Below are 26750 nucleotides of genomic sequence, written 5' to 3' on the forward strand. Positions count from 1 at the left end.
TACCATTTAAGTGTCTCCTTATGTCTTGTATTACGTATTGTATTTTGTAAGATGTTGTTGCGCAATTCATTTCATTGTGGAATATGTTCAATTAATGTAGTGGATAAAAATGTAATATCACAACAGCATTTGTAAAGACACTTTATCTGAAGAAAATAGAAAATATCTCAAGAAAGAAACATGAAAGTAAAAAGAATAATAATAACAGGGCTAAGCATGTCTCGAGTGAGAGGACAGAGCGAATGTTACAGTCCTGTTATCTTGTGCATTATTTTAGGCCTGCTATGGAAGGCTTGACTGGCATAGCCTAAGAGACAAACACACAAAAGCAAGAATTCCACCAAGAGATATAAACATGTGTAATAGATGATGTTTTATAATTGAAAAGGGGGAAACAAGGAAATATCATTCTTGTCCTTTTCTTGCACATAATGCACACAAAGAGGTGCAACGTCTATCTGTCTGGTGCAGGTAGAACAACCTGTTCCTAAACATCACAAAGACAAAGGAGATGATGGTGGACTAGCTATAGGAGGATAAAGATAACATTCAGCTGCTGCTAATTGACGGGGCCTGTGTTTAGAGGGTCTATGAATTCTGTTTCCTGGGCGTGCATCGGGACATCCTGACCTGGAACACCAACACTACTGCCACCATCAAGAAGGCACAGCAGAGACTGTACTTTCTTAGGGTCTTACGGATGAACCATCTCCCCCAAAGTCTGCTGGTGGCCTCTACCGAGGCTCCATAGAGAGCATCCTGTCACACTGACTGTGTGTGTGGTTTTCCAGCCACACAGCAGCGGACAGGAGAGCTCTTCAGAGGGTGTTCAGCACAGTACAGAAGATTACCAGCTGTCCCCTTCCCTCTTCACCTCCTACCGCTGCCTCCAGAAAGCAAAACGCATCTTTAGAGCCACCCTGGGCATACACTGTTTGAGCTGCTGCCATCAGGCAGACATTATAGGGCTCTGAACAAACAGGCTTAAGGACAGTTTTATCCACCTGCATGCTAAATCTTGCACAGATAACAGCGTGTGTATGGGCAACCATGGCCTAGTGGTTAGAGAGTTGGTCTTTCAATCTAGGGGTTGCCGGTTCGAATCCCCCACGACCTCTCCCTACACCTCCATCCATGGCTGAAGTGCCCTTGAGCAAGGCACCTAACCCCACATTGCTCCAGGGACTGTAACCAATACCCTGAAAAATAATAGTTGTAAGTCGCTTTGAACAAATGAAAGCGTCAGCTAAGTGAAATGTAATGTGTATGGTTTGCAGTGTTGGGCAAGTTACTCGAAGACGGTAATGCATGACTGGTATTGATTACATGTTAGGCCTACTGTCTTTTCAAAATAATCCCTTACACTACAATATTACTATATTTAAAATGTAAGGCATTACACTACTTTTGCATTACTTTAGTTACTTTCGCCAAAAGAACTGTAGGCCTAAATATGGATCTGGCAATTTATTACAGTGTAAATCAAGCTCATGAGTCATGACTTTTTCACCTCCCGTCCAGGAGGTGTTTTGGCAGCATGCAGAGTAAAAACTACCAGGTTCAGGAATAGCTTCTTTCTGACCCACCATACTGAATACCACTAAAATCCAGGTCATTGTAATGCATTTGTAACTGAAGTTATTTAGCATTGTAACAAAGAAAATATTGCAGATTTTTGCCCTGTAATGCCTTACATTACTGCATCACAGCAGAAAGGAATGCATTACAGTAATTAATTACTTTTGCAATGCATTACTGCCCAACACTGATGGTTTGTCTGTTTTATGTAGCATTTACTGCATGGAGCATCTGCAGTTTACTAATTTCGTTGTACTTGTGCAATGACAATAAAAACATTAATTCATTAATTAATTAATTAATTCATTCATTCATTCATTCATTCATTCATTCATTCATTCATTCATTCATTCATTCATTCATCCATTCAGTCATTCATTCATTTTTAAGTCTACATTAAAATAATGTGACAACTGGACATTCATGACTATGACAACTGGACCAATGGTTTATTTATTTTAATTTTTTTATTAAGATTATTAAACCACTAAGTTTTCATCTATTGCCTCAAACAAACCATCCTACCAGATCTAGGCCTATTAGCTATGGGGCAGCTGAGGCATTTAGGCCTAAATTATCATTGTTTAACTTGTTAACAATGAGTAGTATATGGTTATTATTGACCACAGAGGCTTTGGGGTGAAACAAATACTTTCATGTCAGGCGCTTAAAACCGTTTGTGGATAAAGGCCTGTTTAATGAAATATGCCAAGATGAGGATTAACCATCATGGAATGTTTCAGTGACATGAAGACTGGAGAATCATGTTTCAGATGACGACAGCAGTCACGTGTGATTGTTTCTGCAGGAAATTGATTCAGTCGGTCCTGAAACTGGGAAGAATCAACGTCTCAGCGACATTTTCAAAGGACCAAGAAGTTGTTCAGTCTGCCTCTGCCGTCGTTACGGGTTGGAATGCCATCTCTGTTACAGAATGATACGTGCTAATTGCACCTAACATACTGACAGGATGTCGGAGCTGTGCAAATTAATAAAAACGTTCATAGCCACCAGCTAGTTCACTGGCTAACTAGCACGCTTTACGAACAACCCTTCGCTTGTTTTCTAAAGCAAGAGGACGTTCGGCTCGGCCAGTTCAACAGCCACTGTCAGCTGGACTGTGACAGTCACAATCGGATACCAACAGTATTCACATGTTTGGTGATTTCTGGTCGAAATGGAGCTATTTCAAGCCAAGGATCATTACATTCTACAAAGCGGTGACAACGCACTGTGGTGCAGTAGAAAGGATGGCACCATGAGCGTAAGACCCGGTAAGTTATGGCATTCTGGCTGTCAGACACCTTAAAAATAACGATGACTGAATATTGTTTGTGCGTGTAATCTTTGTTTATGACAGATGTTTTGAACCACAGTGGAGGAGCAGGGTCGCATTCGCCAATGCCTTCTTGTTGTTGTCTACATCTGAAGATATGCGTATTATAATCTTCGACACCCCCCTGTCAGATAAAGTCGACGAGTTAATTATGCTGCTATTACGTGTATCACTGGGCGAACCAAAGGTAATAGCAACATCAGTTGTTATTAGCCTACATACCAATGTCTCCCAAAACCTTAGTCGGTGTCACTGTCACAGCAAGCCATTGCTTATGTCTTGCCTTTCGGAAGCCATACCTACCTCCTCTGGCCAGTGTCATTGCCCTACTTTTGTGTGTGTGTGTGTGTGTGTGTGTGTGTGAGAGAGAGAGAGAGAGAGAGAGAGAGAGAGAGAGAGAGAGAGAGAGAGAGAGAGAGAGAGAGTGTGTGTGTGTGTGTGTGTGTGTGTGTGTGAGAGAGAGAGAGAGAGAGTGTATGAGAGTGTGTGAGTGAGTGAGACAGAGAACAGCACTCCTCATATTTTCCTATAAACATACACTGGCTGAAAGGATGTCGTGAGATTAGAAAACAGTGGTACGTCAGCCGACCGGTGCGCGCAGAGCCTTGCACAGGAAATGACTCGGAATTGGTGTCGGCTGGCAATGCCAGTGGCGGAGTTGAACACAAATACACAATGCAAGATTAAGTGGTTAGAGGTCATTACTTCATACTTGGGGTGCATGTCAGCCACCAGCCATTGGATTGGCTTATAGATGCATACAGTGGATTGCATCAATATCCTAGCGTGATGGTATGTAGACACATTTGACAATTTGTCCAAAATTATGTGACAGTCTCACAGACAGTCTGCTAAGAATAACTAATACTGTCACAGTGCCATGTCTTGTCATGTCTTTTCAGTTCTCTTACTGCTGCACTTTGCAGGGCTGCTAGTTTTTTCTTTCTTTTCTCTCCTTGATTTCATTAAGCCTGAGGGAGTTTGAGGCCTACTGAATGACGTCCCCTGCTCCTGGTGATGTGTGAAGGAAGGCTGAGTAAAAGCTGGAGCCTTCAAAGGCCTTTCTTCTTTTGCATCCTCTGATTATAGCCCTGTCTCTCCATCCACGCCAATACAAGTGCATCTTTTTTATTCCAAGTCGGTATTTCAGTTGTCTCAGCTGCTTGCAACCACGTGCAAATTCACATTTTCTTTCACTGTCCTCTGTCAATTCTCTCATGCTTTCTCTCACTCTGTCTTTCTCTATGTGTCTTTGTCATGTAACGTCAGAGACCTTCAATTCAATGCATCTGAAGCAGGTGTAAGTTGCATCCTATGGCATCGATAAACATACATACCACTGTTTTTTTTTACCTGAAAACAGCAGTCGCTTCGCTTCAAAACGAATTTCATCCTCTCTCTCCCTCCCTCCCTCTCTCTCTCATCCTCTCCTCTCCTGACCTGTGCTGGCCCAGGGCGGTGTGAGGAGATCTGACAGCTGAGTTGATGCACTGTGCTGTAACTGAACAGCAGTGGGTTGGTGGGGCACAGTTGTGTTTCAGCAAACAGAGAGACAGAGTCTCTGTACTACCTGTCAGGAAAGGGATGTACAGGGAGAAGAACTGGTGAATGTCTCACTGCGTGCGTGTGTGTACGTGTGTGTGTGTGTGTGTGTGTGTGAGCAGCCAGGCTCATCAAGGTTTGGGTTGCAGGCCTGTTTCATTATTTAATTGGAAAAGGCTTTCCACTGTTCATTAAAAAGGGGTCTTGTTGGTCCAATAATTGACACGGACACAAGGTAAACAGACAGTGCAGAGAAGAGAACCAGGTGTGTGTGTGGGTATGATTTGTGCTCCGTGCTTTCATTGTGTGTGAGTTTTTACCAACATTTCATGAATTCATTCTTCATGGGTCTGTTGTAGTCATCGGAGCCAGGAGCTGTCCGACGTAGTTCAGATTTCTCCTGTGGTTTGCCATTTAAGTCGTCCTAGTAGACATCTCTGTACCCTCAAACAGTAAGACGTGGTGTAGTGTCTCTAGGTTAGGATGATGCTTAAGTTAGAGTGTGCAAAAGTGCCACACTGCTACAGTTACAGCCAAACCTAACTATTTAGTCTCAATATGTCAGTCAGTCAGTCAGCAGTTAGGATAATGAAACGGGACTGTGTGCCACTTGGAATAGTGCTAAGTGAAAAAATGTCAACATTGCAAAATAGGCTATACCTTTTTGATAAATAAGCATTCTCTTACAATTTTCAATAGCTTGCCATGGAGGAGGGTATCAATACCATTCGGTTTTTTTTTGTTTTTTTTTTGGGATGTCTGTAATTACCTGCTGTGTTTGTGGAATTTATCACCTGCTGTCTGTCATTTGCCTGCATCCCAATATTCATGTCCTTTCTGCCTCTCTGCTACTAAGCGCAGTGTGATGGCAGCAGAACCTACAAGGCATCACACACACACACACACACACACACACACACACACACACACACACACACACACACACACACACACACACACACCCACAGACAACATCACCATGACACTGAGACACACTCAAGTTGTCAGCATCATGGAGACTGTGTACCACCACCGTACTGACTGACTGACTGTGTGATTTTCTCAGCTCAAGCAGGAGTCATGTCAGCTCGGCTCGGCTCGACTCTTGACACCGTCACCTACTTTCTCACCCAGCCTGCTCTCATGTAGAATAGAACATGACTGTAACCCAGAGCAGTTGGTGTGGAGGGCAGACACGTGGTTCAAGCAGGACTTGTTGCAGCTTGTTTTTGCTGCTGGCACAATTCTGGGGTCTGACTGATGTTTTGACTTGCCTTATTTGTGGCAACCAGCCTCACACAGCCTGTACTGTAAATGACTCCAGGCAGGCCCGGATTAACACACAGGGTCGGTATGGCTCTAGCCTGGGGGGGCCCCACCTGCCAGCTGCCCACCCCCCATTGTCCAAAGGAAAAACGGATAATACCCCTCTTCACTAGTTGGCAAAATGTTATCCGTCATTCTTGGCTTAGAATTACGATGCAGTCTATGCAGTTTTGTCACAGAATTTCCCTTTGCTGGGGGGGCCTACAGCAACCTGTAGGCCCCCCGGCAATCTCAAACTTTCCCTGACTCCAGGACTGCCACTGCACGGAAAGAAAGTGCTTAGCCACTGCTATGATTCACACTTCCTGGCTGCTGCTAGGCTAACCACACCCTGAGGTGTAGGCTTCTCTGTAGGTTTGTAAGACGTCTGAACTCAGCATTCTCTGGAATCTGGTGGCATGCAAAGCTATTCAGTTATGACTTGGCAGAAAAATATTTCTCAGGTTCTTTAGGCCTACATTCAGTTCAGTTCTAAACTAACGGTGTCTCAGTTGATAGTAGCTTTAATATGAGTAACTTTCTTTTTCCTTTCCTCTCAATATAAATGACTGTATTTTATGTGTATTTTAATAGAATTAACTTGGAGATTAGTTACGATTACGTTGGCATGAGAAAGCTGAATTAGAACTTTTTTCAGTTTGTGAATTCCCCCACAGGTTCATGTGAAATGTCTGAATAGCCGGCATTTATTGCGAGGTTTGATACCAAAGCGCCTACCTAAGAAATCTTGAGAAAGTGAAAATGGAGAATGAACAAAACAAAAGCACAAGAAAACATGCTATGTTCTCTTATGTCACATAATGCCAGTACGTCTCAACTACATGAACCCTTTGTGTAACCCTTCCTTGTATGAAAGCAGTAATGTGGTGATGTGGGTACTGTTAAAGGATATCTCTCCCCTTAGCTGTGATGATCTGTCCTGAAGGAGTTCTTCTTCAGAATGAGTCATTAGAGACAGTAAAACTGGCAGACTACCAGGAGACAGCCAAACTGGAAGCTACACTATCTATCTGCAATGGACCTTGGTCCTAGTATAGAGTTGATAGTTATTATGTAAGCTGGACACATCCAGACTCATCATGTTATTTGGTGTGGCCACAAAGGATAGGCCAGGCACAATTTCAAATGTGGTGGCACCAACAGCTGCCGTTATGACTTCTTCTGCATGCAAGGGGCCTTTTTCATGTGGTGTCAGACACCTCGAACACTTTAACATTTCCATTAATTAGAGGCAGGTGAAATTTGTATTCGTCGGCATAGACATGGGTGTTTTCTGTTTTCTGTTTTCTGCTGCTGGTGGTACACCTGCTTCATTATATCCCCGAAACGCGGAGCGTCGGGGATGTAATGGTTTTGCGTGCACCGCCGCCGCCGCCGCGTCCGCTGCCGCCGCGTCCGCCGCGTCCGCCGCCGCGTAAGGTCTTTCGTGTTAACGCGATAACTTTTGAACGGATGTTTGGATTTGTCCCAGATTTGGTGTGTGAATGCTCTAGGGCAGGTTCATGAACTGATTCGAGTTTGGAGGTCAACAATTTCAAGATGGCCGAATTCAAGATGGACGAATTTTTGTTTGGCCCATTACTTCTGACCGGGTGGATGGATTTGTCCCAGATTTGGTGTGTGAATGCTCTAGGGTGGGTTCATGAACTGATTAGAGTTTGGAGGTTAACACTTTCAAGATGGCTGAATTCAAGATGGCCGAATTTTTGTTTGGTCCATAACTTCTGACCGGGTGGATGGATTTGTCCCAGATTTGGTGTGTGAATGTTCTAGGGTAGGTTCATGAACTGATTGAGTTTGGAGGTCACCACAATTTCAAGATGGCCGAATTCAAGATGGCCGAATTTTTTTTTTGGCCCATTACTTCTGACCGGATGGATGGATTTGTCCCAGATTTGGTGTGTGAATGCTCTAGGGTGGGTTCATGAACTGATTAGAGTTTGGAGGTTAACACTTTCAAGATGGCCGAATTCAAGATGGCCGAATTTTTGTTTGGCCCATTACTTCTGACCGGGTGGATGGATTTGTCCCAGATTTGGTGTGTGAATGCTCTAGGGTGGGTTCATGAACTGATTAGAGTTTGGAGGTTAACACTTTCAAGATGGCCGAATTCAAGAATGGCCGAATTTTTGTTTGGTCCATAACTTCTGACCGGGTGGATGGATTTGTCCCAGATTTGGTGTGTGAATGTTCTAGGGTAGGTTCATGAACTGATTGGAGTTTGGAGGTCAACAATTTCAAGATGGCCGAATTCAAGATGGCCGAAGTTTTGTTTGGCCCATTACTTCTGACTGGGTGGATGGATTTGTCCCAGATTTGGTGTGTGAATGCTCTAGGGTGGGTTCATGAACTGATTACAGTTTGGAGGTTAACACTTTCAAGATGGCCGAATTCAAGATGGCCGGATTTTTGTTTGGTCCATAACTTCTGACCGGGTGGATGGATTTGTCCCAGATTTGGTGTGTGAATGTTCTAGGGTAGGTTCATGAACTGATTCGAGTTAGGAGGTCAACAATTTCAAGATGGCCGAATTCAAGATGGCAGATTTTTGTTTGGCCCATTACTTCTGACCGGGTGGATGGATTTGTCCCAGATTTGGTGTGTGAATGCTGCAGGGTAGGTTCATGAACTGATTCGAGTTTGGAGGTCAACACTTTCAAAATGGTGGAATTTTTTATTTGGCCCATAACTTCTGACTGGGTGGATTGATTTGCCCGGTAACTCCTTAATTTAATGGTTCACCATTTCAGTGAATCTACCATATCAGGTAGGCCTAGAGTGTAATAACCAGTGTAACAATATTTAATACCATGTAATACTAGTGTAATACCAGTGTAAAAATAGGCAATTACCAGGTACAGTTGTAATAACCAGTGTAACAATATGTAATACCATGTAATACTAGTGTAATACCAGTGTACAAATATGCAATACCATGTAATACCACGTACACACAAATAGCCTACATGATATAAGTACAAAATTGGTACATGGTGTCACACTGGTAAGACGTGGTATTGAATATTGTTACACTGGTTATTACACTGTACCTAATGTGGTATATCCACTGTAATAGTGAACCATTAAAACAGTGTTACCATTTGCCCCATTTTTTCCTTCATTTTCACGTCATTGATCTATGTATAGATATTAAATATATTTATTTTATATTTTGTATTTATCATAAACATTCATGAAAAGGTGGACGGGAGTGGTAGGAATGATTGGGGACTGGAAGCGTCGCGTTTCGGGGATATACCTTAAGCAGTCGAAGGCGACTGCACAGGCAGTCTAGTTTTAAAACGTAACTAGTGTGACGTCACGGTGGAAAATGCTAACAAGATAGTAGCCTAATACCAATTCAGGGGTGCATTTCTCAAAACCAAAAGTTGCTAACTACTTTAGCTACTTTGTTAGTTGCAATGCAATTTCCCATTGGCAACTACCAAAGTTGCTAACTGCTAACAACTACGCTTTCGAGAAACGTACCCCAGAGCAACAAACTTGTTTACCAAAGGGTCATTTCACGTGAAATCAGACACTTTGGGACCCGACCGACACGTCTTTATTCATTTCAGAGATAATGGGACATAAAGGTTGAAATGAGTTGTAATGAAGTAGTAATAGAGTAGTGTCAGGGACAGGTCTGGACTGGCCATCTGGCATAACGGGCATTTTCCCGGTGGGGCCTGCACCCATGTCGGTCCCTATTCCAGGTACTCAAAAACTACACGGCTTCTGCCCATTGTCAATGGACAAAGTGGAAGCTAGACCATTTTAAGCATTCAGAGAAGGCAGGGTTGAAAGAATAAGCTCAGTAAAGGATTTTTTTAAAATGTTCAATCATCAAAGGGTATGTTGTAGCTGTATATGATGGCAACTAGTGGCTAGCATGTGTTTAGGAATGTATGCCGAGCACTGGAGAGGTGAAACTGAACTTCCTGCATCCTCATGGACCATCTCCATCCTCCATCACATATTCCGATAGACATGCTGTCATGTGATATTACTATGGTATCACCATATTATTACTAGGTGATTTGTATGATGCCATATTCTTGAGTCCCATTGTCTCTGAAATTAATAAAGAATTAATTCTTTATTAGCATGACATTGCAGGCTATGTTTAGACAAGGAACTGGCCATTTTAAAATATAAGTTTTTTTGATATTCAATTTTTAATTTTTCAATTTATGATAATTCATATTCTGAGGGTTGTTGTGTTCCATGCTGTTTGTGTAATTTGTAGAGCCAGAAAAGAGCTTTCAAATAACACCACGGACATATTTTTGTGACTCACACTGACTGATATAATCAAGGCAGAATGCATAGTGTCCTACCCTCATATGTAAACCTTTGCTAGTCTGTTTCTCCCTTAATATTGGTGTCAGATTCACACAAATGCAGTTCTGGGGTGCTACCTTGCTACTAAACAGGCACAGCAAGTATGATTGAAATCCGTGTCGGGTCCCAAAGTGTCTGATTTCACATGAAATGACCCCAAAGCACTAGACCAGTGCATGGTCCACTCCCAGCCCCGTCATCATAGTGTTGTTGTTATGGCCTCCCTGTGAACTACTAACCCGATAGACCATTGTGAGAGGTCTGAACACATTTGACAGAGAAGCTACTGAGCTCTACTTAGGATAGGAAGGAACACAAACAAATGCCATGTTAAGGAGATGAAAACAAATACTGTAAACACAATGAAACACATCCAAGAATGAAAGGTAACCTTTTTTAAATAGCCATGATTATGCCTGTAAATAAATGGCATATAAAAGGTATCTCAGGTAAATAAGTTGGTAGTACCACGATTCTGTTTTTTGTTGTTGTTTGGCTTGACTTAATTTCAGTAGTGTTTGTTTGTTCTTCCTCCTATGGGTAAGCTTACACTCCCAGTCAAACGTTTTAGAAGACCACACTGACAGTTCAGCTTATGCTGTTTCCACTTTAGTCCCACTTGGAAGAAGTGTGGAATTAATTTATGGACAAGACATTACATTTAGCATTACTCAGGCTATGGGCAGAATAGACCAAAATATATTAGAAACTTTTGAGTCATCAAAGTGTAGATGCCCTTGGCATTAATTATAGGGTCATTTCACGTGAAATCAGACACTTTGGGACCCGACCGACCCGGATTTCAATCATACTTGGTGTGCCTTTTCAGTAGCAAGGTAGCACCCCAGAACTGCATTGGTTTGAATCTGACACTAATATTAAGGGAGAAACAGACTAGGAAAGGTTCACATGTGAGGGTAGGACACTATACATTCAGCCTTGAATATATCAGTCAGTGTTAGTCACAAAAAGATGCCTGTGGTGTTGTTTGAAAGCTCTTTTCTGGCTCTACATATTACACAATCGCCTTGGAATACAACTACTACTCTCAGAATATGAATTATGATAAATTGAAAAATTAAAAATTGAATATCTAAAAAACTCATATTTTAAAATGGCCAGTTCCTTGTCCAAACGTAGCCGGCAATGTCATGAGCAGCACCTAAAATGCTGGTGTTCGGTTTGTTATTCATTTCAGAGAGAAGTTGACTCACAAATATGGCATCATACCGACCACTTACTAATAATATGGTAATACCATAGTAGCATCACATGACAAAACAAAAACAAAACAAAAATGGTCAGTGTCCATGGTCCCAGGTTTCAGAAACTAAGGCAGATGTCCATTTATACACACCAAATGATGATATGTGAATGTTTGAACATTCCTTCTCTGTGTACCTGTGCCATCTTCCCTTTACCGTACTTTAAAGAGATAATCAATGGCTACACTCTCATTTTGTACTCTACCAGTGCATTTGAAGCAGCAGCTGTGTCTTTTGTAGATAATGTATAAGTACGTCCCTTTGCAGTTACAGGTTCCACTACCAGAAGCACATCCTGATGATCCATGACAAGTCTATCTAATCTGAAGGGAAAAGTGAAGGATGGAGATGGCCCATGAGGATGCAGGAAGTTCAGTTTCACCTCTCCAGTGCTCGGCATACATTCCTCAGCACATGCTAGCCACCAGTTGCCAAGATCAGTTGAAACCGGGGAAAAAAATCTAACAACAAAACAGATTTTTTTTCCCCAGTTTCAACTGATCTTGGTAGTAGCATACAAATGGATGGATTGTGGCCTGCACTGGTTGTTCCAGTGAAATGATTGAATAGCATCTTGAATTATAAAACTATAGTTTTAAAAATGTTCCTGGTTCAAGGGAGTCAGTCAAGGATAATGTCAAGAACATCCATTGCCAGTTTGCCACAACAGAGATGTACCATCATGAAGCTGAGAACCTGTTGAAAAGGTTTGAATCTGCAAGAACTATTCCAGGTACTCAAAAACTACACAGCTTCTGCCCATTGTCAATGGACACAGTGGAAGTTAGGCCATTTTCAGCATTCAGAGAAGGCAGAGTTGAAAGAGTGAGCTCAGTAAAGGAATGTGTTACATTTTCAAGCATCAAAGGGTATGTTGTAGCTGTATATGATGGCAACTGGTGGCTAGCATGTGCTGAGGAATGTATGCCGAGCACTGGAGAGGTGAAACTGAACTTCCTGCATCCTCATGGGCCATCTCCATCCTTCACTTTTCCCTTCAGATTAGATAGACTTGTCATGGATCATCAGGATGTGCTTCTGGTAGTGGAACCTGTAACTGCAAAGGGACGTACTTATACATTATCTACAAAAGACACAGCTGCTGCTTCAAATGCACTGGTAGAGTACAAAATGAGAGTGTAGCCATTAATTATCTCTTTAAAGTACGGTAAAGGGAAGATGGCACAGGTACACAGAGAAGGAATGTTCAAACATTCACATATCATCATTTGGTGTGTATAAATGGACATCTGCCTTAGTTTCTGAAACCTGGGACCATGGACACTGACCATTTTTGTTTTGTTTTTGTTTTGTCATGTGATGCTACTATGGTATTACCATATTATTAGTAAGTGGTCTGTATGATGCCATATTTGTGAGTCAACTTCTCTCTGAAATGAATAACAAACCGAACACCAGCATTTTAGGTGCTGCTCATGACATTGCCGGCTACGTTTGGACAAGGAACTGGCCATTTTAAAATATGAGTTTTTTAGATATTCAATTTTTAATTTTTCAATTTATCATAATTCATATTCTGAGAGTAGTTGTATTCCAAGGCGATTGTGTAATATGTAGAGCCAGAAAAGAGCTTTCAAACAACACCACAGGCATCTTTTTGTGACTAACACTGACTGATATATTCAAGGCTGAATGTATAGTGTCCTACCCTCACATGTGAACCTTCCTAGTCTGTTTCTCCCTTAATATTAGTGTCAGATTCAAACCAATGCAGTTCTGGGGTGCTACCTTGCTACTGAAAAGGCACACCAAGTATGATTGAAATCCGGGTCGGTCGGGTCCCAAAGTGTCTGATTTCACGTGAAATGACCCTATAGCCAGCTGTGATTCTACATTGATTCAATCACCCCACATGAGCCCTTTCAGCTCCATGCATGCAAAAGCGGATGTCTGCTCCTGACTGTCAAACCGTATTTTGCTGGATGTTATGCATATCATTTGAAGGGGAGTATAAGCTTGCCAGTGGTGTATGACTTTGCCTTCACATCGAAACATGGCAGAGACAGTGAATTTAACCCTCTGAGGTCTAAGGCTTTTCAGAGGCTTTTAGGCTGCTTGCACCACCCTAACATTTTCAAGTATTTTCATTTCATATACATATATTTGGGACCTGGAAGGTCTGAGGTTTCTAATGGTGTGACTTATATGTTTCAATGACAAAAACTCACAGAGTTACAGATTTGTTTTTGGAGACACATTGCCCTCTGAAGGACACTCGGACCTCAGAGGGTTAACAGATCCCATCACGTTCATTCCAATGGGTAGAAATTCATGCAGTTACTTTAGGGCAATTCCATAAATGGTAATCGCACCATGCAACAATTAAAGTAGCATCTAATATGAAAAAAAGCAATCAAATATCATTAAGGCCTTTGTTTTGCAGAGGTAAATAAGTTGAATCGGTATATCTGTCATGTCAAGTTATGAGTCCCTATTTCATCTCTAGTTATCAATAAAAGCTCAAATTAGCTGTGATTATGGACAATTTTTGTTATGTTTTTGTCACATCTATCACGCAAGTCTTTTTTGCTATTTCTGACTGTACTATGGCAATTAAGTTACTACTATTGGAAAAGGCAGGAAGAGAGCTGGTTCCATGCACTATCTAATACACCCAAGAAATGTTTATAGAAAATGGATTAAAACACATATTCCTATGTAACAAATGTGTGAAAGGGGTTGGTTGGATTTTACTCCTCTGTCCAGTTAAACCAATTTGATGGGTAATCAAACCGCTTTTTCACCACTGGTTGTTTAGCACTTAGTTTTGTAACTTACCCGTTCAAACTATTAAATTCATGTCTAAAACTTGACTTTCAGTAAATAAAGTTAAAATTGGTGTGTTCTAAAAAGTTTTACTACATTTGAGCTATAATTTATTCTTGTTTGAATCTTTTAAACAAGTCTGTTTGTCTGTGGCGTCTGTGGTATTTGAGTGCTTATCGGGTGTAATTGGACTCTAGAATTTAGGCTGCCAAGTTAACATATTCATCCCACCTTCACCAGGTTGTCTTAGAATACTTTGTCCAGACCAGGTTGTAAAATGGGCAAATTGCTATATAACACACAAACTGTGATGTGGTCTGCTTTCACAAATGTAGTGGCATTTGGTCATGCGTAATCAGCTACCCATAATGCATTTCAATTTATTTATTTTTTGGTCTAAAATCACGAGGACGGATAACACTTTTTTGGAGGTTCTGCTTCCCAAGTTGTGAGGGCAGAGTGGAGCAGCCATGTCCTAATAGTTATTATTGGGTCATTTCACGTGAAATCAGACACTTTGGGACCCGACCGACACAGATTTCAATCATACTTGCTGTACCTGTTTAGTAGCAAGGTAGCACCTCAGAACTGCATTTGTGTGAATCTGACACCAATATTAAGGGAGAAACAGACTAGCAAATGTTTACATATGAGGGTAGGACACTGTACATTCACCCTTGATTATATCAGTCAGTGTCAGTCACAAAAAGATGTCTGAGGTGTTGTTTGAAAGCTCTTGTCTGGCTCTACAAATGACACAAACAGCATGGAATACAACAACCTTCAGAATATGAAGATACATTGAAAAATTTAAAATTGAATATCAAAAAAACTTATATTTTTAAATGGCCGGTTTCTTGCCTAAGCATAGTCTGTAAGGTCATAAACAACACCCGAAAATGGAGGGTTTGGTTCTTTATTCAATTCAGAGATAACTACCAAAGTTGCTAACTGCTAACAACTACGCTTTCGAGAAACGTAGAGCAACAAACTTGTTTACCAAAGGGTCATTTCACGTGAAATCAGACACTTTGGGACCCGACCGACACGTCTTTATTCATTTCAGAGATAATGGGACATTAAGGTTGAAATGAGTTGTAATAGTAATGGACTAGTGTCAGGGACATGACTGGACTGGCCATCTGGCATAACGGGCATTTTCCCGATGGGCCCTGCACCCTCATCAGTCACTATTCCAGGTACTCAAAAACTACTCAGCTTCTGCCCATTGCCAATGGACACAGTGGAAGCTAGACCATTTTCAGCATTCAGAGAGGGCTGGATTGAAATAATAAGCTCAGTAAAGGACTTTTTTAAATGTTCAAGCATCAAGGGTATGTTGTAGCTGTATATGATGTCAACTAGTGGCTAGCGTGTGTTGAGGAATGTATGCCGAGCACTGGAGTGGTGAAACTGAACTTCCTGCATCCTCATGGACCATCTCCATCCTTCACATATTCCGATAGACATGCTGTCATGTGATATTACTATGCTATTACCATGTTATTACTAGGTGATCTGTATGATGCCATATCTTTGAGTCCCATTACCTCTGAAATGAGTTAAGAACCAAACACCAGCATTTCAGGTGTTGTTCATGACATTGCAGGCTACGTTTAGACAAGGAACTGGCCATTTGAAAATATATAATTTATATATATATAATAAAAATATAAGTTTTTTTGATATTCAATTTTTACTTTTTCAATTTATCATAATTCATATTCTGATGGTTGTTGTATTCAATGCTGTTGTGTAATTTGTAGAGCCAGAAAAGAGCTTTCAAATAACACCACAAACATCTTTTTGTGACTTACACTGTCTGATATAATCAATGCTGGATGTACAGTGTCCTACCCTTATATGTAAACCTTTCCTAGTCTGTTTCTCCTTTAATATTGGTGTCAGATTCACACAAATGCAGTTCTGGGGTGCTACCTTGCTACTAAACAGGTACAGCAAGTATGATTGAAATCTGTGTCGGTCGGGTCCCAAAGTGTCTGATTTCACGTGAAATGACCCTATTGCAGGTTTGCAGGGTTACAGGTTCGAAGCCAGGAACAAGTGGTTGGTTAGAAGAGACTGTAACCAATACCCTGTTATAACTGTGAGTCGCTTTGGATAAGTGCCACCAACTAAGTGTAATGTAACAAAAATGTAAGGTAACGTAATGTCAAGTAACAGTAACGTGTTTTGGCCTGTTGCTCACTACCTGTCTGCATGTTTTGTAATATCTGTTAGTTACTCTGGATAAAAATGAAAGCGAAGTATAATGTAATATAATGCGTTTTGTCCTGTTGCTGACTTCCCTGTCTTCCACGTGTTTGTGTTGTTTCAGCCACGGACCTGCTGCTGGCCTGGAACCCTGTGTGCCTGGGGCTGGTGGAGGGCCTGATTGGGAAGATCCAGCTGCACGTGGGTGAGTACGGCACTGTAAAGGGGGAAACCCTTGTCAGCAGAATGAGATCGAATGTGGACGTCAGGTTTCCGATTAGTGGGATTTTGTATTGGGGAAATTGGCACAATTGGCTCGTTCGGCTCAAGTGCGGTGCAGGGGTCAAAGTTGTTTTCTAAAACTCTCGTTTCAAGTGGAAATCTGGGTGAACCAGTTAAGCTGTTGGGGACTGGTGGTGAGAGGGATTTGGGACATTTTTATTTGTGAAATGTGGCGGTGCAATGGAAGGGGCGATGCTGGCATATGACATTTGCTTTTTGTTTGTGTACATGTTAAACTTTGCAGTCATATTTGCTCAACATAGCTACGTCTAGACATAATTTGATATGGGAGCCGAGAACTAAATGAGAAAAATCTTAACACCCTGCCCCAAATCATTTGTTTTCAGGTGTCTGGACTCCAATTGTATATCAGGGGTGGGGAATCTATGTCTCAAAGGCCATTTACGCCCCTTGAGGCTGTCTTATCTGGCCTCCGGCCCTCAGCCCCAATATAATTTAAATGTTTCACATGAAATATGCCATGTTGTGTAAAAGAATCTTAGAAATTACATTTGCAATATAATGAAGTTATATTTTTAGGGGACCTAGTGAAGGTGGGGCCTGTTGTGAAGGTGGACACCCTCAATATAGACCTAAAGTGCAGGAATCCTGGATTGTGTTCATAGTACAGCCCTTGGACGTGGCCCTTGAATGAAAATGGTTCCCCACCCCTTTGGTATACGAATACAGATTTGTACACCCAGTGCGTCATGACACATGAGAAGGCGTTACTGTATCTATATGTTATGGCATAAGAAAACTGACTTTTTACCATTCACATTTGTCCACCATAACACACACACACACACACACACACACACACACACACACAGACACAGACACAGACACAGACACAGACACAGACACACACACACACACACACACACACACACACACACACACACACACACACACACACACACACACACACACACACACACAAAGCAAAAGCAAAAAAGGAGTTTAATTTGTCAAGATGTTTGGATGCGTTTTTTGCTTGTGTGCCTTTGGCTTATGTAGGGCACTCCTCAAAATAGAAGAGAATGGTAGAGAATGCAATTGGTAGGCAGTCAACAATGTGCACTTGCTCATTTTTGCACAGTCATCTAAAACCTATTTTTGGACATTTGCATGTCCAAGAGGAGCACAGTTTGGCATATGAATTAGATACAGTATGCTATTTCAGGACTTTTATTATGAGGCAGCTTTAAAGGTTGAACACATTGACATCCATTCCCTCCATCCTTCTGCTCTGTGTTTACTTCAACATCTCGGTGTGTTGTTCTTCTGTAGCCTCGTAATGTAGATGGACATGTCATTGTCGACTTACAACTACATCATAGCAGAGTTGCTGTGACAAACATTACTGTCAGTAAAGAGAGTAATTTTAGTCGATTGATTTCAATATGTATGCTACCCTTTCTGGAAATGATAACTAAAAATAGCATTGTCTACCTTTAAGTATCAAATTAAGACTGGGTCATTGAGTCACTGGGACTGGACAATGAGCGCAGCCACATGTATTCAGGTTTCAAATGGAATATTGTCAGTATTCAGTTGAAAACAGGTTCTGCAATATTCCTGGAATACAGCCATACTTGATAATAATTACAGATTTTATGTGACTCATGCATGCTCAAACCCAATTCTGACATCATGCCGGTTGGAATATTTCTCACATGTAACTGTACTCAATGACGTTACACATAGGCTCTGCAGAAGGTACTTACATGTAACTGTTGAAGTAGGAAAGAGAGTCACCGGAGCATGTCAGATGTGGAAGATTCATTTCTGCTAGAGCAGTGCCAAACTTACATTTTGACGTAACCACGTTTATAATCAAAATCACTGCTGAATACTACTACGAAGAAGACTTGAAATGAAAGCAGAAATGAATCTTCCTCATATGAAATGCTCTGGTGACTCTCTTTCGTGGTGAAGTGCAGGAGCGTGGAGGATACCTCACTTTTCACAGTTTACTGTCACTCACAACCTGTTGTGTTGCACTTTCTTAACTGTCACTCGCTGTCTGTCTGATGGCACATTTCCATTCATGTTCTTGTCCAAATCCCTAGCAGACAGCCCGTGAGATAGCTTGTAAAGCACACCTTACCGAATGTTTTCTGTGGCTATGTAATGCTCGGCCAATCACCAGGCTGTAGGTATTCACTCCCATTGGGGTGTGGATATAAGTGGGTGGCTGTAGTTCTTTCAGCAGAAGTGCCATTGCTTCTCCGATGTTAGTCTGTCTGGTTTGGCCAGTAGCTGACACCTAAGGCACTTTTCACTTCAGTCCCGGTCGTTAGTCCCCCGTGACTGTTTGGGCTTGTAACGAACTATTGTACAAGGGGGAGGGAGCACAACTGTTTTGTCCATGTCTGGTCCTCTGGGTGATTGTGTTGTTGTGAGTGCGGAAGGCTGTTGTTCTGTCACTTCCAATTAATCAGCAGCACAGGCTAAAGCTGGAGCCCCCTCAACGGGTTTAATTTGAGCTTCAGCTCCAGGAATAAATCAGACAACACACACTCTCTCATACACACGCGCTCTCTGTCTCTGTCTCTGTCTCTGTCTCTGTCTCTGTCTCTGTCTCTCTCTGTCTCTCTCTGTCTCTCTCTCTCTCTCTCTCTCTCTCTCTCTCTCTCTCTCTCTCTCTCTCCTCTCGGTGGGCCTGAGGAGGGAAATGAGGCACCGATGAAGTCACACCTTGTGGAATGTGTGGAATCCTCAGCCCTAATGACACATCCTTTCCCCTCGCTCCCCCATCACCACCCCACCCCACCCCCCCTCCCCATCTCTCACTCTCGCTCTCACTCCTGCTTACTCATTGTCTATCTGTTTTGGCTCCTCCTCTGCAGATCTGCCCCTGTGCCTGGTCTTGATCCGGCAGAAAGCGCTGGTCGGGGAGCTACCGGGAAACCACAAAGTCTACAAGATCACCAAGATCGCCGTGGTGGAGCTGTCGGAGGATGAGCCCCAGGACTTGGAGCTGGAGGTGTGTTGCGGTGCAGTGTGGTGTGGAGTCAGGAGTGAGGGAGTATAACTGGAACTGTCAAGAGTTCAGAGGCCAAATTTGCCATATGATGAACAGCCACTTCCAACCCCCTTCTCCAAATACTAAACACACACAAACACCACTCATACTGTACCAGTCAGTTCCTTATATATTATCCATTATAGTGCGCACACACACACACACACACACACACACACACACACACACACACACACACACACACACACACACACACACACACACACACACACACACACACACACCGCTGTATTTCTGACTGACATGCACACACACATATGCACACAATAACTCAGACCTCACTGTGTGGCAGTTTAGGGTGCCCACAACTACTCTAGTCCAATCCTATGATATTAAAGAGTCTGTGCGTATGGTCCCTGGGCCAGTTATTGCTTAGCACCGAGGTGTAGACCCCCGCTGTACTGTACTCTGGCTGCTGAAATACCAGCATGTGGTGACGTATGCAATTTGCACGCTTGAAAGCCCAGTGATGCGCAGCTGTTCTTTCTACTGCTCCTGCTATGTATATGCAAGATGTGAACACTACACTGACGATAGTGTGTATAGTGTACGTCTTATTTTATCAGCTATATGATGTTTTATAGTTAAACCCCCTTAGGTGCTTTTAGTAGGCTTTAGTAGGACCTATATTGTGGTGTAGAATGGTCCAATGGTCCATACAGCAGATGGCTGTCCACCCCACACACTGACAACACACAGTCTGTCCATTGTGTTGGATTGCATTGCATGATCTATTTTTGTTCGGTGTTCCAAAAAAAAACCTTGGGTTATTTTAGAAACACTAAAAACATTACTTGAGGTGAATGAGCAGTCAAGTCTTCACCATGTCACATAAACCGACTTATTAATACCGCGGCAAGTCTCGTGCACTTGTTACATGCCAAGCGGTGATTACTGAGTAGAAATAATTGAGAACAGAGACACTCTGTTTGAGCTGTGCTGCTCGAGACTCCTCTCGTTGCGGTCTAGTGGCTCGAACAATGACTCCAAGAGCGTGTCGGACTGACACACCCGGCCATCAGGCCTACTGCTTCCATTGTTGTTGTGGAGTGCAAGTTCAGTTATTTCCATTTTAAATCATTTTTTTAGTTAATAATAAAAAAAAATCTTGGTCAGGTTTTTATGGTTGCATTGCAAATTCTTTTTCAAATGAAGCCAATAGAATGGATTTCGCCCAACGCTTTCCTCCAAGTGCTTAAGCTGCCGAGGTATTTGTACGAGTTATGGATTAGGTGTACAGGTGTACTGGATTAGGTGTATAAAAAAAAACGGCTTAATTTTTGGGGTAGGAAAAAAAACCTTCACTTAATTCCATTGATCTCTTATTTTTTTTCCAGCTCTGCAAAAAGCACCACTTTGGCATCAACAAGCCGGAGAAGATCGCCCAGTCCCCTGACGAGTCCAAGTTCCTGCTGAAGACCCTGAACCAGATCAAGTCCAACGTAGCCGTCCCCATCAAGAAAAAGGTGGGAGGAGCTGTGGGATAATGCTTTGATTGCACCCACACTACTATACGTGGTGCCCGTGGGGACTCAGGTTCGAGTCTGGCCTGCCTGGGTTATTCCAATATCTCTCTTTTAGGTCATTTCCTGTCTCACTCTTCCACCATCCATAAGTAAGGCAAAAAGCCCATAAATATGTTCAAAAACAAAATGAAATGGAAAACGGTGGGCCACAGTTTACAAAACTGTAGTCAGCTTTCTCAGGACACTTCCCACTGTCTCTCTGATCAATTACATGTATTTACATTTCCTAAAAGGTGAACAGGGATTATACAGGTAGGACAAAACATGAAGCACAGATAAGCCCATAAAGAGACATTCACTTATAGATGGACTCTCTCACTCTGTGTCTCTCTTTGTCACTCGATCTCTCTCTCTCTCTCTCTCCCTCTCTCTCTCTCTCTCTCTCTCTCTCTCTCTCTCTCTCTCTCTCTCTCTTTATCTCAATCTCAATCTCTATCTCTATCTCTATCTCTTTCTCTTTCCCTTTCTCTCTCTCTCTCTCTCTCTCTCTCTCTCTCTCTCTCTCTCTCTCTCTCTCTCTCTCTCTCTCTCTCTCTCTCTCTTTCTCTGTCACACACACACACACACATTTAGTTAGATCTTTCTGTATTTTGCCACGTTGCATGCCGGTGATATAAAGTGCCATGTCCGCCGCTGTGGCGTCTGCAACCCTGTACACGTAGTCGGGCCCCGTAGTCGAGTATTCCCCTGATCCACAGGTGAAGGAGAACAAGGAGAAGGAGCGGCTGGAGAGACGGCTGCTGGACGAGCTCGACAAGATCTTCATGGACTCAGACTCCTTCTACTACAGCCTGACCTACGACCTCACCAACACCGTGCAGAGACGGGGAGCAGACGCGGACAAGTCAGACCTGCCCATGTGGAAACGGGTACAGCAGCAATGTTTTGTTGTTGTTGTTGTGGTTGTGGTTGTGGTTGTGGTTGTTGTTGTGGTTGTGGTTGTTGTTGTGGTTGTTGTTGTTGTGGTTGTTGTGTGCCTGTTCTGTTCGAATGAGAGTTTTTGGCAACACAAAGTTTTTCAACTATTAATCCTAAAATATGGTGTGACCATGGATATATAGATATTAAGGATAATGAATGTTAATTTGTGTGCTTTCAATGTTGGAGAAATATGGTTGAAGTTTGGAGGTGCACTTGCACAATGCATGTCTTGGATCTAATTTTATGGACCTGGCTACACACAGACACACACACATGCAGTTTACTGTCTTTTTTGTTTCACTCTCTCTGTCTTCCTGTCTTTCTCATAAACAGCTTTCTGATGATGACTCAGGTTCGCAGAGCCTGCTGCGATGCCTGGCTAAATTGCTAATGAGCCAGACGGCAGATGCAATCGCCGACTGTTAAGATGACTTGTCATTGCTGTCTTTTTAGGTCGATGACCGGTTCTTCTGGAACAAGCACATGATCCAGGAACTTCTGAACCTTGAGGTAGGACGGTCTCCCCATGAGTACAGCTCTCGTGTTTGGTGTGTGCCTCAACATCAGCGTGTGAGACCAGACATAGTTAGGGAGTCAGAGGGATGACTCCTGTACCAGTCGGATAATTCTGGCTGGGTGAGTGAATATCCAGTGTTGTCCTGTGTTGGGACACCTCATCCATGGCTTATCTGCCAGTAAGCAAGAGACACTTGCTCCACAGGGAGATGGCTCCTGCATTCACTGTTTACCGAAAGTGACCCTGTCATGCAGCTCATTCTCAAAGCTCTGTCACCAGTGTCCAAAAGCACCTGCCAAAGCCCTGCAAATTGCAGCTCCCCCAAGGACCGAAGTCATTGTGCATTTTTATTATGTGACTTTGTAGACTTCAAAGACCAACAAGAGCACTCAGACATCACAACCTGGCCCCATGCCCACTGTTGGCACATAATGGTATGTGTCTGGCGCCACCAGCAGGCGACTGAAAAAAGTGTGGGCACACTGACAAACAGACAGCTGGGGCCATTGCAATACCTGGCCCAAATCCTCCAGGGGTCAGGTACTAATGCTATCAATACAACAAGCCCTCACATGTACACACATCCACAAGCAGAACAAAGATAACAAACTGCAATGAAATAAAACGCAAAGAAGGATTTCGAGTGTGTGGGCTGTTCACTCCAAAACCTGAATTAGCCTTTGTCCTGCACCTTAACCTGGGCTGTGCACAATCTTCCTTCTCATCTGTGACTTTGTAGCCTTGAAAGACCAACAATGCTATCGCATAGTGACAAGTCCTTACACGCATGCATTCACAAGCTGAACAAAGATAACAAACTCCTTATCACAAATACAGCGGCAGATTTCACTTCTCGCTTCAAAATAACTTTCTATGTACTCTAGTTCCACTTTTGTGCTACCAACCAGACGGGGTGTGACGTGACGCTGGTTTCCCCCTCACTCTCTCTGTCACTCTCTATTCTGGATTAGTCAGTCCCTGTAATAGTAGTTCCTCTTCAAAAGGGCCTCAGCTGCTGTGTTGCTGACTAATCCCATGTCATGCCCAGGCCCGGCCCCACAGAGGGGCAGTGTCCTCTTTCCACTGCACTGTCAGTTGCTAGGCAAGAGCAAGAAGTGCTTTCTCTGGCCATTGAATCTCATCGTGTATGTAGCCCACTTGACCATGGTCTGATGAGTGAGAGAAAAAAAGTGCACATGTGCCTGATAAAGTGAAGTCAACAAACGGCTCTACTAATACTCCAGTTAAACAGCAGGCAGGGACAGAGAGGGAGCCGGCACACTGTTTTTAAAAATAACACCATGACTATGTTTTAATGGCTAGGATATTAATATTAATAGCTCATTTTCCTTCCAGTAGCTTCTCTAAAAAGCAGAGGTGAAGATCCTTGACTTGGAAGCGAAACACCTGCCATATATTTGACACAAACATTTTCTGAGCCAGATAGGTAGATGATCATTAGCATGTGCTCAGACTGAAAAAATGGATAAATAATAGGGTTATTTCAATGCTCTTTTCAATTGCTCTACAACGACTGCATTGACTGTCTTCTGATGAAGCACACAACTCGTGGTCCATAACCGCCTTTGTACCAATGTCCAGGTGCCTCAGGTGGACTTCTGGGTGGTGCCCGTCATCCAGGGCTTCGTGCAGGTGGAGGAGCTGGTGGTGAACTACAATGATACTGCAGAGGAGGAGAAGAGCAGCCCCGACACCCCCCTGCAGGAGATGACCTGCGTGGACAACATCCACCCGCGCTTCACGGTCGCCCTCATCTCCAGACGCAGTCGACATCGCGCTGGTACATTCTTATAAACCTTCACTTCACTACTCAATTATGTGTGTGGTAACACTTTATTTACACTTAACTTTAATTACATTGTACTTACTCATTAGGTACAGCGGAATTACTGTGTAATAACATGTAAGTACAACTGTAGTATATGTTATTACATCATACTGTACACAATGTGTACTTTGTGTATCTACAATCCAAGGTATGTGGATACAGAACATATATTATGTAATAACATGCACTACAGTTGTACTTACATGTTATTACACCAGTAAGTACACTGTAATTAAACCCCTGTTAAAATAAAGTGTCACCAAATGTGTTTTTATGATGGGGCTGCTGTGATCTGAAGGTTAGAGTGTTGGTCTTCATAGGTCACGTTTTTTTTCCAGACCTACCGTGATCATATGCATGATGATGAGGGGCAGATGTGGCCTAATGGTTCAGGAATAGATGTTGGGATCGGAGGCTTGCAGTAAGGTTGAATGGTCATACTAGTAGTTAGAATGTGGGTGGATTCTCACACCCTCATCCATAACTGAAGTGCCTTAGAGCAGTGGTTCCCAACCTTTTTCTTAAGGGACCCATGTTTTTACTACTGTAAGCTTTGGTGATCCAACCACGCGAGCGCCCGCACGAGACGGAGTCACAAGATGCCATCTGTTTCCTGCGAAAACTAATTTTAGTTATTTTATTCCTCAATTCGTCTTTGGTCAAATATAGAAGAAATGTTTAATGTAGCACTTACAATTTGTTGTGTCTATGCATTTATTAGTTAGATAATTTGTCTTTCATTCAACATGGGCTATATATATTTAAAATGAAACCCCTTAAAATCAAGAGGGCTCCGCGACCCCCTGTGGATCTTAGACGACCCATGAGGTGGGTCCCGACCCATAGGTTGGGAACCACTGGCCTAGAGCAAAGCATCTGCAACCAATACCCCGTACCTAAATAATTGTAAGTCACTTTGGATGAAAGCGGCGACTTGATGTAATGTAATGTAATAATGATGCATCATGTTATTCTTTTCATCATGTTATTCTTCCACTCCCCCCCACTCAGGGATGCGCTACAAGAGGCGAGGCGTGGACACAGATGGTCACGTTGCCAATTATGTGGAGACGGAGCAGCTGATCCACGTCCACAGCCACACGCTGTCCTTCGTGCAGACCCGGGGCTCCGTGCCCATATTCTGGAGCCAGTCGGGCTACCGCTACAACCCAAGGCCGCGCCTCGAGAAAGGTGAGTGCATGCTGAACAAAGTTTTGCTCATCTAACAGTCAACAGTAATTATTCAGCTAGTGCTGAAGACAGTAGAGTAGAGAAGATTCCTATATTGCTCCCAAAGTAAATTAAGGTGTCTTAGCAGCCAAAACACAACACACACAGATCAAACAAATTGCACACAACATGCAGACATTAAACAGTCAAGAGTACAGTAGTAGAGCATAGCAAAGTAGACTAGAGTTCCTTCATTGATCCCAAGGGAGATTAAGTTGTCTAGAAGCCTGAACATAGCCCACACATTGCAAGAGATGTTGCACACAACTACATGCATCCATACAATTAATAGATCAAATGTATTGCACAACAAAGTTTAGGTCATCCAACAGTCGATGATCGATCATTATATTTGTTTCACTTCTTTGATATGTTGTAGATGTCATGGGTTAATTAATGGAATTGATTTTTTTGCAGATGAAAAAGAAACTGTTCCCTACTTTGCTGCTCACTTTGAACAACAGCTCAGCATCTACAAGAAGCTGGTAAGACCTGTTTCATTATTCTGAAAGCATAATGTAGGACATCTGTCTGGGTTATGTTCGCCGGCTTCTGAGTGGGAACTGCAGTGTGTACAATGGATGCACTGCAGTATACCATTAACAGATTAAAAGTAAGAGGAAAAAAAACCAAATCATTGTTAATAACTATATTGACTCCAAAGCCATGCTTATCTTAAGTCACAGTGTGGGGCAATCAGCTAATATTATAAAATTGACGAGCTTGTATCATGGCTTGGCTACAATAGGAAGTGATCCGTTTCAATTTAGCATGCATTGTGCATCCCCAAGTGCACACGCTTCTTTGATCCTTTGTTGCAATGCTCAGCTGATTAGGGAGTAAATGTTGTGAAACATGAGTTGGATACAATAAATAGTGCATTTCAATATTGTTTTGACATTTTTGGAAGTATTGTGTAGCCCAGTAATTCTTGTCTAGGGGTATGCAAGACAGAAATGGTTAGGAAACACAGGTGTGACC

General features: G+C 42.6%; 1 protein-coding gene across 2 annotated transcripts in view; it reads left to right on the top strand.

The window, feature by feature from the left end:
- Positions 1-2321: 2321 nt before the first annotated feature.
- Positions 2322-26750, top strand: part of inpp5f (inositol polyphosphate-5-phosphatase F) — a 36567-nt gene continuing 12138 nt past the window's right edge. The window contains exons 1-9 of one of the 2 annotated variants that reach the window (XM_063191699.1): positions 2322-2852; positions 16517-16597; positions 19530-19666; positions 21064-21192; positions 21951-22121; positions 22627-22683; positions 24293-24491; positions 25551-25730; positions 26187-26254. In XM_063191699.1, the coding sequence (XP_063047769.1) occupies positions 2756-2852; positions 16517-16597; positions 19530-19666; positions 21064-21192; positions 21951-22121; positions 22627-22683; positions 24293-24491; positions 25551-25730; positions 26187-26254 (1119 nt within the window). In that variant the 5' untranslated portion in view covers positions 2322-2755. The remainder of the gene's footprint in view (positions 2853-16516; positions 16598-19529; positions 19667-21063; positions 21193-21950; positions 22122-22626; positions 22684-24292; positions 24492-25550; positions 25731-26186; positions 26255-26750) is intronic. The other variant, XM_063191698.1, reaches the window with a different exon arrangement.

The sequence above is a fragment of the Engraulis encrasicolus genome, chromosome 24 (assembly GCF_034702125.1).
Source record: "Engraulis encrasicolus isolate BLACKSEA-1 chromosome 24, IST_EnEncr_1.0, whole genome shotgun sequence".
In the NCBI taxonomy this organism is placed as follows: domain Eukaryota; kingdom Metazoa; phylum Chordata; class Actinopteri; order Clupeiformes; family Engraulidae; genus Engraulis; species Engraulis encrasicolus.